At 42.4% G+C, this 15,309-nt stretch overlaps 1 protein-coding gene across 3 annotated transcripts in view; it reads right to left on the bottom strand.

Annotated features, from left to right (window-relative positions):
- The window catches only part of POU6F2 (POU class 6 homeobox 2), a 429,853-nt gene that overhangs the window by 232,037 nt on the left and 182,507 nt on the right, over positions 1-15,309 (bottom strand). For all 3 annotated transcript variants that reach the window (XM_044245648.1, XM_044245649.1, XM_044245647.1), the window contains exons 3-4: positions 13,121-13,212; positions 9,636-9,864 (exon numbers count right to left, since the gene is read on the bottom strand). In XM_044245648.1, coding sequence (XP_044101583.1) covers positions 9,636-9,864; positions 13,121-13,212 — 321 coding nt within the window. The remainder of the gene's footprint in view (positions 1-9,635; positions 9,865-13,120; positions 13,213-15,309) is intronic.

Here is a 15,309-nt window from a genome sequence, read left to right as displayed (position 1 = left end):
TTTCTTTTCCTCTCTCTGTGGGGTATGTGTGTGTTTGGGTTTCTTTCAAACAACCGGGATCAAACTGTGCACATGTGAAATCTTTACTACTGTAGAGTTCATTTGTACATCTGAGAAGCAGAGCCATTAACACTTTAATGGGAGAGTCTGAGTCTCTCATCTCCATGAAGCTTTCCCCAGCTTTCATTTCATTAACAGTTTTGTACTCCCATGTTCTTTTCTATGTTTTAACATAAGTTGGTATTTTATTGATATTTTATAAACACCATGTCACCTACTTCCCTTTTTTGTTTTTTAATTGAGGTACATTTTACATACAGTAAAATTCACCCTTTCCAGCATTCTGTTTTAAAAGTTTGACACATAGAGTCATGTAACCACCGCCAGGATCAAGACAAGAGCACCATCACGTCAGCCCCCCAAATTCCCCTGCACTACTTTATAATCAACTCTGACTCCCAGCTCCAACCCTGGTCACCACTGATCTCCTTCTGTCGCTGTAATTTTGCCTTTTCCTGAATGTTGCATAAGTGGAGTCATGCTTTTACATGTGTTCATGGGCTATTTTTAAAAGCTTCTAATTGTTCCATCTATTTGTAATCTATTTTTATATTTATTATTTGAATGTCACACTTTAAGAAGTTGTTCTTGTGTTGTGTTCAAAGGAACCACATGGATAGCCCTTGTTGCCTCATGGACTAATGGAACTGTAGATTCTCAGTGTTGGAGGAATCTTCCAGGGGACTGAAGTCAAATGTTCATGCAGTGTATCTTCCATTGAGCAATGTAGCACCTTGTAATACAATTTCTAATTATGAGCTGGAGAAACGACCCTCCCTTTAGGAGAATCCTCATTTCCAATGGCAAGCAGGCTTGCGAAGGACCTGACTGGAAGTGATACAGGCCACTTCCAAGCCAAAGCTTTGAAGGCCATTGCTGTTCTGCTATTCTTTCTTCCCTCTGTGATGAAAAAGGCCTATCTCAGGAAGAGGCTGCTTCTTTAGCCTGATCCTAGAATGTACATGGAAAGCAAGGCCACTGCTGACTGCAGCCAAAATGTATTATTAAATAAAGACAGAAATCTTGGTTGTACCTCACTGAGATTTTGTGCTTGTCTTTTACTATAGTGTGACCTTGTGAAAGCTCAAAGAGAACCAGTGTCCTGCCCCTCAGGTGGTTCCATGTTTCTTCATTGGCAATCTGTGTGATTAACTTTTCTTAGCACCTCCAACTTCAACCCGGTACACTCTTCCTCCAGATATTGTATGGCTTTGTTGCTCATGTTCTTTGGGTTTCCCCATCCCTGCCACCCTTCATCCTGTCCATCTTCTTTATCCCCTGCAAGAGCACAGAGATGCCTTCCGAGACTCTCTTCACTTTGTTTACTGTTATACCCTAAGCTGCGATCATGACCTAATATGCTATGGAAGCTCAGTGTTGAGTAAATAAATAAAATCAGTGAAAAGCTAAAACAAAAATAAATAAGGCTTTCTTGTTAAGCTGGTATGTTTCTATTTACTGTCACATAATTAAAAGTATGGAATATGATGTGTCTCCCATTGTTCCAAATATCCATTTAGGTTTCTTCCTTTTCTAATAAACAGTGTCTGGACTTTTTTGTTTCTTATATGAAACCTGCTTTGAGTCCTTGGAATTACACTGGCATAATATATAAATGCAAAACTATATCAAAAATACATAGAAAATAAAACGAAAATATCATTGCATAATTACACGTCTTTAAGTGTGTTCATCTCTAACGCATTAGCCCTACAATGCCCACTCCTATGCACATGCAAGGTGTACGCAGCCCTCCTTCCTGCCCCTCTGGTCTGATTTCTTGCCACCTCAGACTCTTGACCTTTACTTGAACAACCAGCAAAACTGTTCAGAGGACTCTAGACTCCATGTTCCTCATGTCTTCTTCTCCTCTACACTGAATGTCTTTTTACTTCTTTTCACTTAACTCACTCCTACTTTAAAATCCATCCATCCATCCATCAATCCTTGAGCACTTATGAGCCAAGCACTGTTTGAGTTCTTGAACCATATCACCAAACCAAACACAGATGCCTATTGTATGGCTTACATTCTGAGGGGAGGACCAGAAAAACACTACATCTTACAAACACATTGGATGCAGATATCGTCCCTTAGACCATCAGTGCCAAGCATCACGATACTGCTACCACGCCCAGTGTGGCTGTAGGAAGCATGACCCAAAGTGCTTGCTTATAGAGAAAGAATTAAAAATGTCTCAACGATTTCTGAGATTTTAAGGCTCTGTAGAAAGTAATAAGTATTATGGACAAAGGAAATAAAGGAAAGCAGGTAGGGGGGAGCAATAGTATTGAGGGGCTGTGGGGAGACAGATGCTTTCTGGGGAAAGAGTCCTTCAGGTAGAGGAAATGTTCTGTGCAAAGGCCCTTGGGTATGTGTGTGTTTAGAGAACACCAAGGAGGTCAAAATACCTGCACCCTGAGGCCGATTGAGTTGAAAGAACCGTGAAAGTGAAAAAGCAAAAATAAATTAGACTGAAGATGTATGCCTCAGAAAAAACTGTGGCACCTGGAACTGACTGAAAGCAAAAAGATAGGAAGCATTCTCGGTTTCTGAGAGAACCACATTCCCAAGGAAGCTACAAATCTTTAACTGTTGGAAATTTCAAGCAACCCCTTCAGCCCCCAGAGCTTCCATAAGCCACACATGGACTGAGGAAGTGCTCAAATAAAGGCATATTTCTCAACTTTCTCTTCAGACGTAGTCAAGAAAGAAAATGGACAGGGAAGAATCTTCCAGGGGTAGAGAGAAGGACCAAGGAGAACCATGGCCAAGCATGCTTCCCAAGGGATGTCCAATGGGGGAACCTATTCCTACCCACAGGGGAGGGGATCTTCACCATGTCTGCCCTGCTAAGACATCAGACTAGCTATGGATAAACCAACTGTGGCATATTCTTACAATGGAACACCACTCAGAAATGCAAAGAAAGGAAACCCTGACACACACAATGGCATGGTGGAATCTCAAAAACATGAGACTGAGTGAAAAAAGCCAGAAACTGAAGCATACATACTATATAAATCCATTTACATGAAGTTCTAGAACCAAAAAAAAAACAAAAAAAACCCAATCCATAGTGATAGAAAGCAGGTCAGGGTTGCTTGCCTGGTTGGAAGGACAGGATTGACCACAAAGAGACACAGGGGAACCTTTTGGGGAGAATGAAATGTCTTTTGTGTTGACTGTGGTAGGTGGAGATTGCATGGGTACACACAATTTTCAAGACCCATTGAGCTATACTCCCAAGATCCATGCATTTTATTGTATATAAATGATGCCTCAATTCAAACAACAAATACCAACAAAACAAACAAAAAGGAACTGTGATGTGAATTGCACATGAAATTCCTAAAACCAAAAGCATTCCCACATACATCACCCTGAACAAGCTTTAATTTGGAGAGTGAGAGAAAACCAGGGCTGGTTTCCTGCCAGTACGAAGGGCAGGAAAACCACCCTTGGTCTTGATTTTTCAACTTGCCTTGAACCTAATTGCTTTTCCATGTTCAGGTTACGCAGCTCTCTCTAATGTATTTTTGGTCATTAATTTAAATGTTATGCTTGACTGAACTGGAATGTTCACACTTTGATATAAATCTCCTACGTAGCACATTTATATTCTCCATTTATGTTGCCCACAGTGATTAGTGGGTTATCTCTCAGCCTGTGCAATGAGAACAAGTCACTAACTTGAATCATCTGTCCTGGACGTAGACCCACCTCTGCTGTCCCATTAACCCTTGTGCTGCTTGCCACTTGTTTGGGGGTTCTATTTGACTACATTTTCTGCCTCAATTGAAAAAAAGTAGAAAACACAACCCATTTGCATGAATTCCATCATGGGGACTTTATTCTGCCACATCAAATAATAATTTAGTTCCCACACTAGGACAAATGCAAATTATATTTTTAACCCTGCTATTTGTGTGTCAGAATGGTAAGTAAATGGAAGCCTGACTTTTAACAAAGTTCATAAAGTATGTGACAGAGCTTCCTGAGACATTTTCCTTCTTGAAGCTTCATGGTCAGCATGAGTCTCCTCTCACTGGTGTGGGTTCGCTGATAGTCTCCTGAAACTGAATCCCTGTGAGCAGAGGACAGACAAAGGACACAGTGATGGAAGGACCCAGAGTGGTGATGGTGGGAGGTGCTTGGCATGGGGCAGGTCTCTCAAAGGAGAGGGAAGAGAATGCAAAACTGTGTCTATTTCATGCAAGGACATGGAGTGCTGAGGAGCAGATCATTCCTAGGTCTCATCTGAGTTTAGGGCACATCTGGGCTTGAATCCCAACCAGAACTTCCACAGACTTCCTCTAAATTATTCAGAACCTAGACCCCACCCGTGGCATCTCTGAGTTCAGAGCTGTTCTCCATCTCTGCCCAGGCACATAGGAGGGCCTCCTGATCTGTATGGTAATCTCAGCAGACAGGCCAATACCTAGCCTTCTCCGATGGTGCCCTTCTGCTGATGAGGGAGGCCCTAGTGTTTCTCTTCAGCATGTTGTGCATGCTCCATTTCACATATTCCGGCTCCCCCTTCCACCCACATTACACCTGACTGTACAGGAATGCATACTTCCACACAGGGCAGTCAATCTCTAGTCTGGCTAATGACCTACAAGATAGCCTAGAATGCAAAATCTCACCCCGTTGGGAAACGGAATGTTGGTGAGTTTGAGCTGTTGATAGACATGGAGATGGGGATAAAGAGAGAGATGCTAGAGATAGCAATGGAGTGTTCCTAAGAGGTACATGGGTTGGGAAGATGCGTGTACTCCAAGAAGACAGAATGGAATATGAGTGAATTAAAATTAGGGGCTAGTCAGAAGTCAACCAACACAGTAGAGAAGAGTCACATGGAGGTACAGGGAAGAGTGGAAACAGTTTAGAAGTAGGGGTACAGGCCTGTCTACTCAAAGGGAATGAGACGGTCTGCAACTTGGTGGTTCACTGGATTCTCTGATCCCCAAACTCTAATCCCTATTGTCTAATCTCTAATCTCACTGGGTCCTCTGATCCCCAAACCTCATGTCCCGGGCCCCTGAGGCTGGGCCATAAGGTGTTCCTGGGATTCTGCAAGATTTCTATCTCCTAATTCCCAGCTGTTTCCTTACAAGAAAAGCCCTTCTTTGATGGCATAGGTGTGCTCTTTTTCCTGCCTGGAAGGATCTGAGGAGAAAGGGGAAACAATCCCCAGGCTATGCAGATGGGTTTCCTGCAGGTCTCTTTTTTCAGCAATGCAAGCTTTTGTTGGATAAAATCTCAGAGCAAGGGCATCTTGGTTCTTTCCATAGTTTGGCGACTGTGGCCATTGCTGCTATAAACATTGGGGTATAGATGGCCCTTCTTTTCACGACATCTGTATCTTTGGGGTAAATACCCAGGAGTGCAATTGCAGGGTCATAGGGAAGCTCTATTTTTAATTTCTTGAGGAATCTCCACACTGTTCTCCAAAGAGGCTGCACCAACTTGCATTCCCACCAACAGTGTAAGAGGGTTCCCCTTTCTCCACATCCTCTCCAACACATGTTGTTTCCTGTTTTGTTAATTTTGGCCGTTCTAACTTGCCCTTCCCTTCAACGGATGAATGGATAAGGAAGATGTGGTCCATATACACTATGGAGTATTATGCCTCCATCAGAAAGGACGAATATCCAACTTTTGTAGCAACATGGACGGGACTGGAAGAGATTATGCTGAGTGAAATCAGTCAAGCAGAGAGAGTCAATTATCATATGGTTTCACTCATTTGTGGAGCATAACCAATAGCATGGAGGACAAGGGGCGTTAGAGAGGAGTAGGGAATTTGGGTAAATTGGAAGGGGAGGTGAACCATGAGAGACTATGGACTCTGAAAAACAGTCTGAGGGGTTTGAAGTGGCGGGGGGGTGGGAGGTTGGGTTACCAGGTGGTGGGTATTATAGAGGGCACAGCTTGCATGGAGCACTGGGTGTGGTGAAAAAATAATGAATACTGTTTTTCTGAAAATAAATAAATTGGGAAAAAAAAATCTCAGAGCAAGGGCTTTAACTGTGCTTTAATTGTGTAAGAGAACGCCTCTTGGTTTTGGGGACGTGAATGTCCTAACAGGAACAATGAGTTAATTCCCAAATAAGTTATTCCTTTCAGTCCTTCTCCTCATTAGAGGCCAGGTTTGGTGATTTAGAGCTGGAAAGTTAACAAGGGCACTCCTCACAAGCACATGGCTCCCATCACCCGAGGATGCTCAGAATCTGGGCAGACTGCTGGAGATAGCAGGGGAGTTGCCAAACGGATTTTGGAAAAGGTCCCTAGACCAGGCTTCCTTAAACTGTCATGTAAGTAGGAATCTCCTGGGACTCTTTTAAAATGCAGAGTCTGTTCCATGAGCCTGCATTTCTAATAAGCTCCCAGGAGGGGCTGATACCGGCTGGCAGGAAGTACCTCAGAAGAGGAGAGAGTGATAGGACCCCTGCTGCCTGAGCAGAGAAAAGCTGCTCAGTGTAACATGATGTCATTAGTGCTCATTAAAATACATGCATGAATCATGGCCTCTGAGGGTCTGAGAGCAATTCCGTGTCACTTGACAGTGAAAGTAAATGAACCGGCTCCCAATCCCTTTAGTAAAGAAGATACTTGAAAACTTATCCCTGAATGCCAAACCACGATGAAACCGATGTCAGCATTTTTCTTTCATAGCAAATTTGTAGCTTTTGAGCTAGAAGCATGGACAGGCTGAAGGGCTGGGCAGGAAGGCTGGAGGAGAGTCAGAGATAATTCCAGCTGGCAGGCTTCTTTCATGAATAAAACTTAACGTTTCACAATAACGAAAGGGGGAACCATCCAGGGCCAAGTGCACAGGTTGGAAACAGGTTCTATTTCAGAGCAGGGGTTTAACACTTAAGTCCCTCCTCCTCACATGGACCGATCACAGCTCTTTTATAAAACCACCCAAGATGGTGTGGTGTTAATTAGTGTTGGGGAGACTTACCGGTGGTTTCAAGACTCGTAAAAGCCTTGGAGGCTACTGTGCTCCTTGTCTAAGGTGGGCCATGGGGAGGGGCAGAGCATTCTACCCTGTCAATGACACAAATGTGTGTAAGGACTTCCTCTGGGGTATCATAGCCCATGAGCCAGGTTGCTGTCCTCAAAAGAGCCTGAGACTGGATTATGTCTAGGATTGGCTCGGTCTCAAAGTCAACCAGGACTCCGGCAGATGGACTGCCAGCCAGCCAACTACCATCCCTGGAGCCCCACCACCTTCTGTGATATAACCTGGAAAACCACACAAACCATAGACACTGCATGTAGATTGCCAAGGACTACAGTAGGTTTCCTAAAGGGGTGAGATGCTGACTGACAAGGTAACCAACTACCATTGCCCTCCTGGTGGTGAACATCCATCTTGGGTGCTGTGGAGATCTGAGACATTTATCTGATTCTCATTCTTATTGCCCTTGGACTTCTGGCAGAGTGACCAACTCCTTGTTTGCCTAGGACCATCCCAATTTCAACAGTGAAAGTTGCATGTCCCCAGAAAAGCCCAAGTCACCAGCAAACCAGGACAGTTGGTTACTTCTCAAACTAGTGAGGTCTGGGTGGTCCAGAAATCATGTGGAAAGATATGAAAGGAAGAGGAAGATCCAACAGAACTGCATGGAAATTTACATGGATCCTAACAGTGACTCGGGAATGGGGATTCATTCACAAGGTTATTAAAGAACAAAGTGTTGGAAGAGAGGCTTGAGTGTTAGGACTGATGAGGAAGGTTTCCTTATAATAGGCTGCCTTGCAACCAGGAGGTGTTTTATTTTAATGACCTTACCACCTGCCTTCCAGCGTCACTGCGATGACAAAGGGAGACATGTTTCCTTGTGTTTGTGCAGTAGACAAGAGCTTGACCATCAACTCCAATCAACACACTTCTGAAGATGAGACCGTTAAGAAAATCATGTAAGAAGCACCAAGCAGTAAAAAGAGTCAGAACTCTTATTGAACCAACTCACTCAGGACACAAATCTTAGGATTTCTTTTTTAAAACCAAAAGTGCCCCAAAGAACCAAATTCCAAACTATAAGCACTCCAAAATTTGATATTTAAAGAAAAGAGAAAATCTTGATGGAAGTCCACATTCCACATTAGTCCACAGTCACTAACTTTGAGCCCTTAAAATAACCAGGTAATGAAATCCTAAGAACACCAAACTATAATAAAAATACAACAAGCTTGATTTTTTTGGACTCTGACTTTGGCATCTACTTTAACCAAGCAAGATTAATTCATGACCTAGGAGCTCTGTGAGCTTATGTTTATTTATAATATTCAATATTCCCATAAGCACAGATGTTGCAAATGGAAGGTTGCATTTTGATAATGCCCATTTCTTCATTAAGATTTCATCATCCACCTGCATTAGAAAGCCTCTCCCTACACTTTGTTACTTCTGCTTTCACCTTGTTTATTCCTGCCTTATTTGCTTAATCTTGGGATCCTGGCTCCCAGGCACTCTCAAATTTTAAACAAGTAAAGTTTGTGCATTAGCGTGTCCTGTGCATGCATGATTTATGAATGGTGGGCTTCTTGGCACAATTTAATGGTACGAGAGAGACTTCGTTTTAAACATTAAAGGGAAAGTCAAGAAGTGGCAACAATAGGAGGGATATTAGAACATACAGTGTGTAAGAAAGTTTGGGTTGAGAATTAATCAGTTCTTCTATGGTTCTTTTCTTAGTCTTTGGACTGATGACATTTGACCAACTACAAAAAGTGCTTTAAGTTGTTACTCTGATAACTTAACCCATTGAACTCACTCTGAAAAAAAAAAAAAAAAAAGCAAGCAAGCAGAAAAATTTCTCTCTAATTGCTAACATTCCTATCAATGGGGAAAACAAACACCTTTGAGCAGCCTCAAACGAATTCATTTTCTCTTTGTTAGGCATCCTAATCCTATCATATTCAGGCCATTTCTCACCATAAAATTCTTCCTTCGACAGAATCTTTTGTAAATCAGTCTATCAATCAGTGTTAGCAAATCTTTCCTAGAAAAGTGAAACCCTTTATAAAACCAAAAGAAATATCCTTCCAGAGTTAAATGAGTCCAGCTCTTACTAAATGCCCACATAATATAAAGGCCTGATCTACAAGTCTGTTTTTCTCATTATAAAGTAGGATCCCAAATAATACATTTCTGTTTAATAATTAAAACTAAAAATACTTAGCAAGAGAACAATAATTAAGAATTCCAAATGCTACCTTGTATTGGAGATGTTCCAATCACTTCTCACACAAACAAATCTTTCTTTGCAGATGGCTACACTGAAGAAGTCACAAAATCATAATCTGGGTCCTCAAATAATAACACAATAATTTTACATCTAAATTTCTGATGATTTGCAGGACTGACAAAGCCCAGGGCTTGAGCAAGCCAGGGATTCACACACAACTTGAAACTTGGCTTCCTACACAAGCCTTCCATCTCCCTTGATAACAAGGGCAGCTCTGAACCACATTCACCGGCCTAGAGCATGTGAGCATTGCAGAGTACAATGGGCAGCGGATAGAGCCCTACGTGGCGCAAGGAGACAATGGGTTACCTTGTAGATTTTGCAATGGTAGAGTCATTATGCCTCCGGCTGCAGCGGCTGCTACCAGCCCTTGGATGTTGGTGAGATTCGCGGTAGGCAACGTGAGGACCAGTCCTTGTTGTCCTCCTAGCTGTCCGGCCATGTTGAAGGGGATGAGGATGGGCTGGTTGAGGGCCGGCGTGCCTCCCGGCATCACGCCAGCGACAGCAGAGGCTAACTGTTGTGCTGTCAGAAGTGGCTGCAAGGAAACAGATAATCCTAGCTCACTTTCCAGTAGAACCAAGACGTGGCCTTTCAGAGCATTTTCTTCTCAGGGTCTAGTTCTAAGCAGGGTCCAAAATTTCCTGAACAAGGAGTAAACACACATGCTCTGTTCCAGAACGAACCAGTAGGAAAAAAAAAAATTGAAATCATATTTCATTTCCTTGGCAAACTTCATTTGGTTCGGATTTCTTTTGAGGAACTCGAATACATTTAAAAATAAAACCTTACGTTTATGCATTATTCTTCTAATAAATTTCCGTTTGATCTTAACCTTACATATTTGAAATTCTTTGCTAATTTGTTCTTTCTTGTTCCAGAAAGAACTCATTGGCATCAGAGGGTTTTGTTTTATTTTGTTTTGGCTCAAAAGTAGCAATAGGGATGCCTGGGTGGCTCAGTTAGTTAAGCAGCTGCCTTCGGCTCAGGTCATGATCCCAGCGTCCTGGGATCGAGTCCCACATAGGGCTCCTTGCTCGGCAGGGAGCCTGCTTCTCCCTCTGCCTCTGCCTGCCTCTCTGCCTGTGCTCACTCTCTCTCCCTCTCTCTCTGACAAATAAATAAATAAAATCTTAAAAAAAAAGTAGCAATAAAATACTATTTTTTATTTATTAAGTTAGCAAAAATGATGTAAAATAGTTACAACATGATGGTAGGTCTCTAGTGTCACCATTATGTGGGTTTAGGACGCACACACAGTTGTGAGCCTTTTGGAAAGCAATTTGGAAATCTATATCAAGAGCTGCAAAATATTCAGCCCCTCTTGACTCAGAATATACTCTTGGGATGAGGCCTGAAGATACCATTCAAAAAGACAAAAAACAAATGCATAAAAACATGCATTACATTTAAAAATATTTAAATGTTGAAAAATACTTTGTTACACTACTAAACCCGACAAGATATTACACGGTCTTTAAAGTGGATCATTATGGCCGCCTCTTTAGAAAAACAGAAAATGTTTATAATACAACTGAATAATCATTCAACAGTGACGATGAGATCATTAAAATGGTAAAATTTTGTCTGTATACTAACAGTTCTGAAAAAAGCACAGGAAAACAAAAGTGTTGGCATTTGATGTGGATAAGTTGGAAAAGTTTTTGAATATGGCTTTGCTCAGTTCATACAAGATCAGAAACACGGGTTTGTGTCCACCCTTCATCCAATAGCCATTGCTCAAAGTGGAAAGGCAGGGCCGCCAGTGTGCTCTGTGGGCACCAGGCGTATTTGAGCCCGGACGTGAGCTCTCCACCGGGATGGCCTAGGCAGTATTCCTGTGCTGAATGGGCCATGTGACCAGAAGGGTCATTGGTCTTACAGTCCTCTATCTGGGACCTTCACTGTTCTCTTTTGGGAACCACGTGACAGATAATGCCACATCAATTTTTCTTCTGGAGGAACGAAGACAAAACTCTTTTGGAGGGGTGGCAAGTAATTAAATATAGGCATAATACAAAGCCCAGTGAATTATAGGCAGGCACTATTCTAATATTGCCATGTGTGTATTAATGCTGTTGTCCTACTGATGAGATACAGAGGGATTAGTAATCTGCCCAGAACCCCTTATCTGGTGGGCGTGGGAGGGTGGGGTCATGCCAAGGCAGGCTCCTCCAGAACCCATGGCTCACCCCTTTCTGGCCACGCCCTGTCATGCAAGGAAGTGATTCAGAGGACGTAGGGCTGCTCTATTTGCAGAAGAAGGGGAGGAAGGTTGAACCCGACCTCTGGCTGCTGCCTACAGCCTCCCCTCATGGCTCCTTCTGGAGAGGCCTCCGCAGAAGCCCTGGGACACCAGATGCAGCCTGGTTTTAGACTATTCCAGTCTCCACAGGCCTAGCCCCTATTTGCTAGAGTCTACTAAATTCACAGAAAGTAACTGCCTCTCTTTAGAAAAATAAATAAATAAATAAAGCTGCCCTAAAGCACAAAACCAACATATTTTCCAAGAGTAAATGCAAAAGTGATAAACTGGTCCTCAGATCACTGATTTCCTATCACTGCCCACAGCAATATCATGATAAGAGGGGAGGCAAATGGCTGGTTCTCTCAGACCACGCAGATCAGAGATTTGGGGGGTTGGTATGCAGTATTTTTTTAAATTGAATTCTTGGGGTGGATCAGGGCATGCATTCTCCAGCTTGTCAAGCTGCCAACCATGTCTCACTGTCTGGGTCTGTCACACACTTACTGACCCGGAGGCATGACTTTGTCACCCCTGGTATGTTCACACACATGCATGCACATACACAGAATGTCACAAGGGTGGAATTTTTAGAAAAGGCATAGCCTGGAGATTCCAGCTTCCGGGGGTCCCTGTAGAACCTTCTCTGGGCTTCCATAGACAAGCAGACCCCTCCCCAGCCTTTCTGTCCTTGAGCACCAAGGCATCCATGCTCTGAGATGGACGTTAGGACCCGAGACCACAGGGAGACTTGGTGGCTACTGTAACAAAAGGGAGGACCAACCCAAGCCCTACATGTGGGTTTCCAAATCCTGAAATGGTGAACCCTCAAAGGGCTGAAGGTGATTAATTTACAATAACAATGACTGTAACGGGGAGAGACGGGCTCCCATAGCTGCCTCTTCTCCCATAAAAGCAGGTGAACTCTGAAAGCTTCCCACTAAATGGCAGAGCTGAAACAACAGCCAAGAGCCCAGCTCTCATAATTGTGTTCTACACCTCCATATAACCATAACAGGCTGCAAAAAACAAATATTGGACTTTAAAAAATAATGAATGTATTTCTTTATTAATGCAAGAGCTGTATGTGATGTACAGTATTGTCAAACCCAATAAGCTGAACTTGCATTAAAATTGCATTAACTTTTTTATATTAAATCACATCCTGTATTTCAAAAATGGTTCCAGTAAGGTTGAAATAACTTAATTTTCTTCACACCCCAGTCATTAAAGTTTTACTTTCTCAAAAACTGCATGGTAACCAACGGCACATTGGTAAGTAGGTTATAAGAAGATGGAAAAAAAAAAGTTTCCAAATGATTAAAACCAACATTGCCTTTAAAAAGAGAGGAGTTCTGCAAACACTTTTTTTTTTCCTTGATGGCATTTAATAAATAATGCAGTCTTACAGTTTCCCACACAAAAATTTATCACCATGTTTGCTCTGTTGGAGTTGATTGGATTTAACTCATTACTATTTATTCGGTTATTTATATGGTTAAACCATCCTAAATGCAGCGTAATGGAAAAGCAGTGGAGAGATACTGACCTGCGGCCCAACCGGGAAAGGGGGGTGGTTCTGACTGGCCTGGTGTTGGTCAGGAGTGCCTGGGTCTGATAGAGCCGGGTTTCCTCTGGCCCCTGGAATTCAAAAGAGAAGTGCTCCCTTTAATAGAAGATCTAGCCCGGGAACTGCCCATGACCCCATTTTCCTGTGATGTCACAAAACATTAAGGTACAGATGACATGCCAGAGTGGTTTATCAATAGCTCCAGTGCTCAAATCACTTGTCAACTGCATAAATTATGCTAATGGATATTCAGGATGGCCAGTCATTCCGGGAGGGAGAAGGCTGGGACCGGGGACGGGGGCGGGGGAAGTGACACCATCGTCAGTCGCACTAACAGGCTTGCATGATCCATCGGTTTGCACCGCTACCCCAATGCCCTGTGTGGGTGGGAAACCGCATCCTTTATGCACAGGCGGGCGATAGCTAATCTAATTTCCCAAAGCCAGAGAACACGAGATCTCAGACGTGACCAAGTACATCTGTACTATCCCTTAATATTACTGCAGAGCCTTGGAAGCCTTTTCTCTGTACCTATCGCAGATACCAACTCCTATGAATGTGTTTTCTTAGAGACGGCCTTTTCCAATGCACCTTAGGTGATACCCTGGACAGTTTCCTGGGCGCTACCCTGAAGCCAGTTTCCTGGGCGCTAAATGAAACAGTAGGAATAACACCCTAACTCCGGGAATCCCCACTGTGCTGTGTGTGGATCACAGCTTCCTGCCTGTGCCAGAATCCTGTTGGATGCCAAAGCACAAAGAATGAATTCCCACCAAAATGGCAAATCTTTCACATCTTCTTCAAACAGAGTAGTTTCTCTGTGTGTGGCGGTGTGCTCTGTTTTCTGGACAGACGGGAGCAGGTAACATAGTGGCAGGAACCATAAACAGATGAATAGGTAAGCAAAAAATAAATAAATAGATCTGGCTGCAATTTTTGAGGGGCTTGACTCAGTAGCTTTTGTTTTCTTGGTGGCTGAAATCCAATTCCAAGCCACCCTTAACGAGATCCTCTTTCCTGATGTTTGTCCTATGAATAGCAAGTGGGAGACAATTCAAACCCTGTTTACTGGCAAGCCATGGACGGCGGAGAAAAAAAGATACGATTCTGTCACGCTTATAAATTTTAAAGAAGGTATTATTGGCTCATTTAAAACAAATTCTTCTATATATTCTCCAAAGGGACAGACTTATAAATAATGGAAATGTGGAAAAAAATATTTCAGCACATTAAGCTACAAATAAAATTGACTGCTACATATTATTCAATTGACTTCTATCTCCACTGCGATGTGTCAATCATAACAGCATTTTATAATAGGATTAAGCAATAAATGTGCAAAGCCATTATGCAGAAATCTGAAAATCTGATTAATTTGTAATATTTTTTTGTGCAGAAAGTCAGGACTGGACATTGCTTGGGGAATACTTACAAGCATTCTATTGAAATTTCTAAATTGATTTGGAACAAACTAATAAAAACACAGACTTGCTGACATTTTATAAAGTGAATTCTGTCAAAATATGTTTGGCATTTTAATGATTGCTGTCATTTAATAACAAGGCTAAGATGACCCATTGTAAGACGCCAACAATTTCCTCATAATGTGCATGAGACCTTTCTTCTAAATTTTTTATAGGTGATGTACTCATTATGCTTGAGTAGAAGGGCACTTAAACGGTGAACTTTGCTGGTTGAATCTCATATTTTCTGTTCTCATATAACCAAGTCCAACTTTGCCTTAAAATTCTCGGCAGGGCTTTGTGGACTTTTATAGAGCAAACCCAGGTCCCTGAGGGATGCTTTTGGTCACTTAGGCATATTCTGAAGTAGCTAAAAACTACTTTTGTTTAGTTTTGAAGACACTTTAAAATTTTGGGGTGGCTTCCTCATTCCCACTGGGCATGGATTTTGACACCAGACTGTGGAAAGAAAGTTTTACGATACACAGAAAGAGAGAAAAACCCTTCTGCACCATTAAAACACACGTACATCTTAATTTCAAAACTTTTCTATGCTATGACAGGCCCTCTGACCTCAATTTTTTTTCATGTGGACCAGGTCTGCTTTTGGACCTTATTCTTAATGATATACCATTGTAAGGGATAGGATCTGTCCCGGACAGGCGCTGTATCAATGAGATGTTGTTTGTTGTTTGTGGCCCATAA

This window comes from Neovison vison, chromosome 4, assembly GCF_020171115.1.
Source record: "Neovison vison isolate M4711 chromosome 4, ASM_NN_V1, whole genome shotgun sequence".
NCBI classification, from domain to species: Eukaryota; Metazoa; Chordata; class Mammalia; order Carnivora; family Mustelidae; genus Neogale; species Neogale vison.
This window is presented reverse-complemented; position numbering and strand designations above follow the sequence as displayed.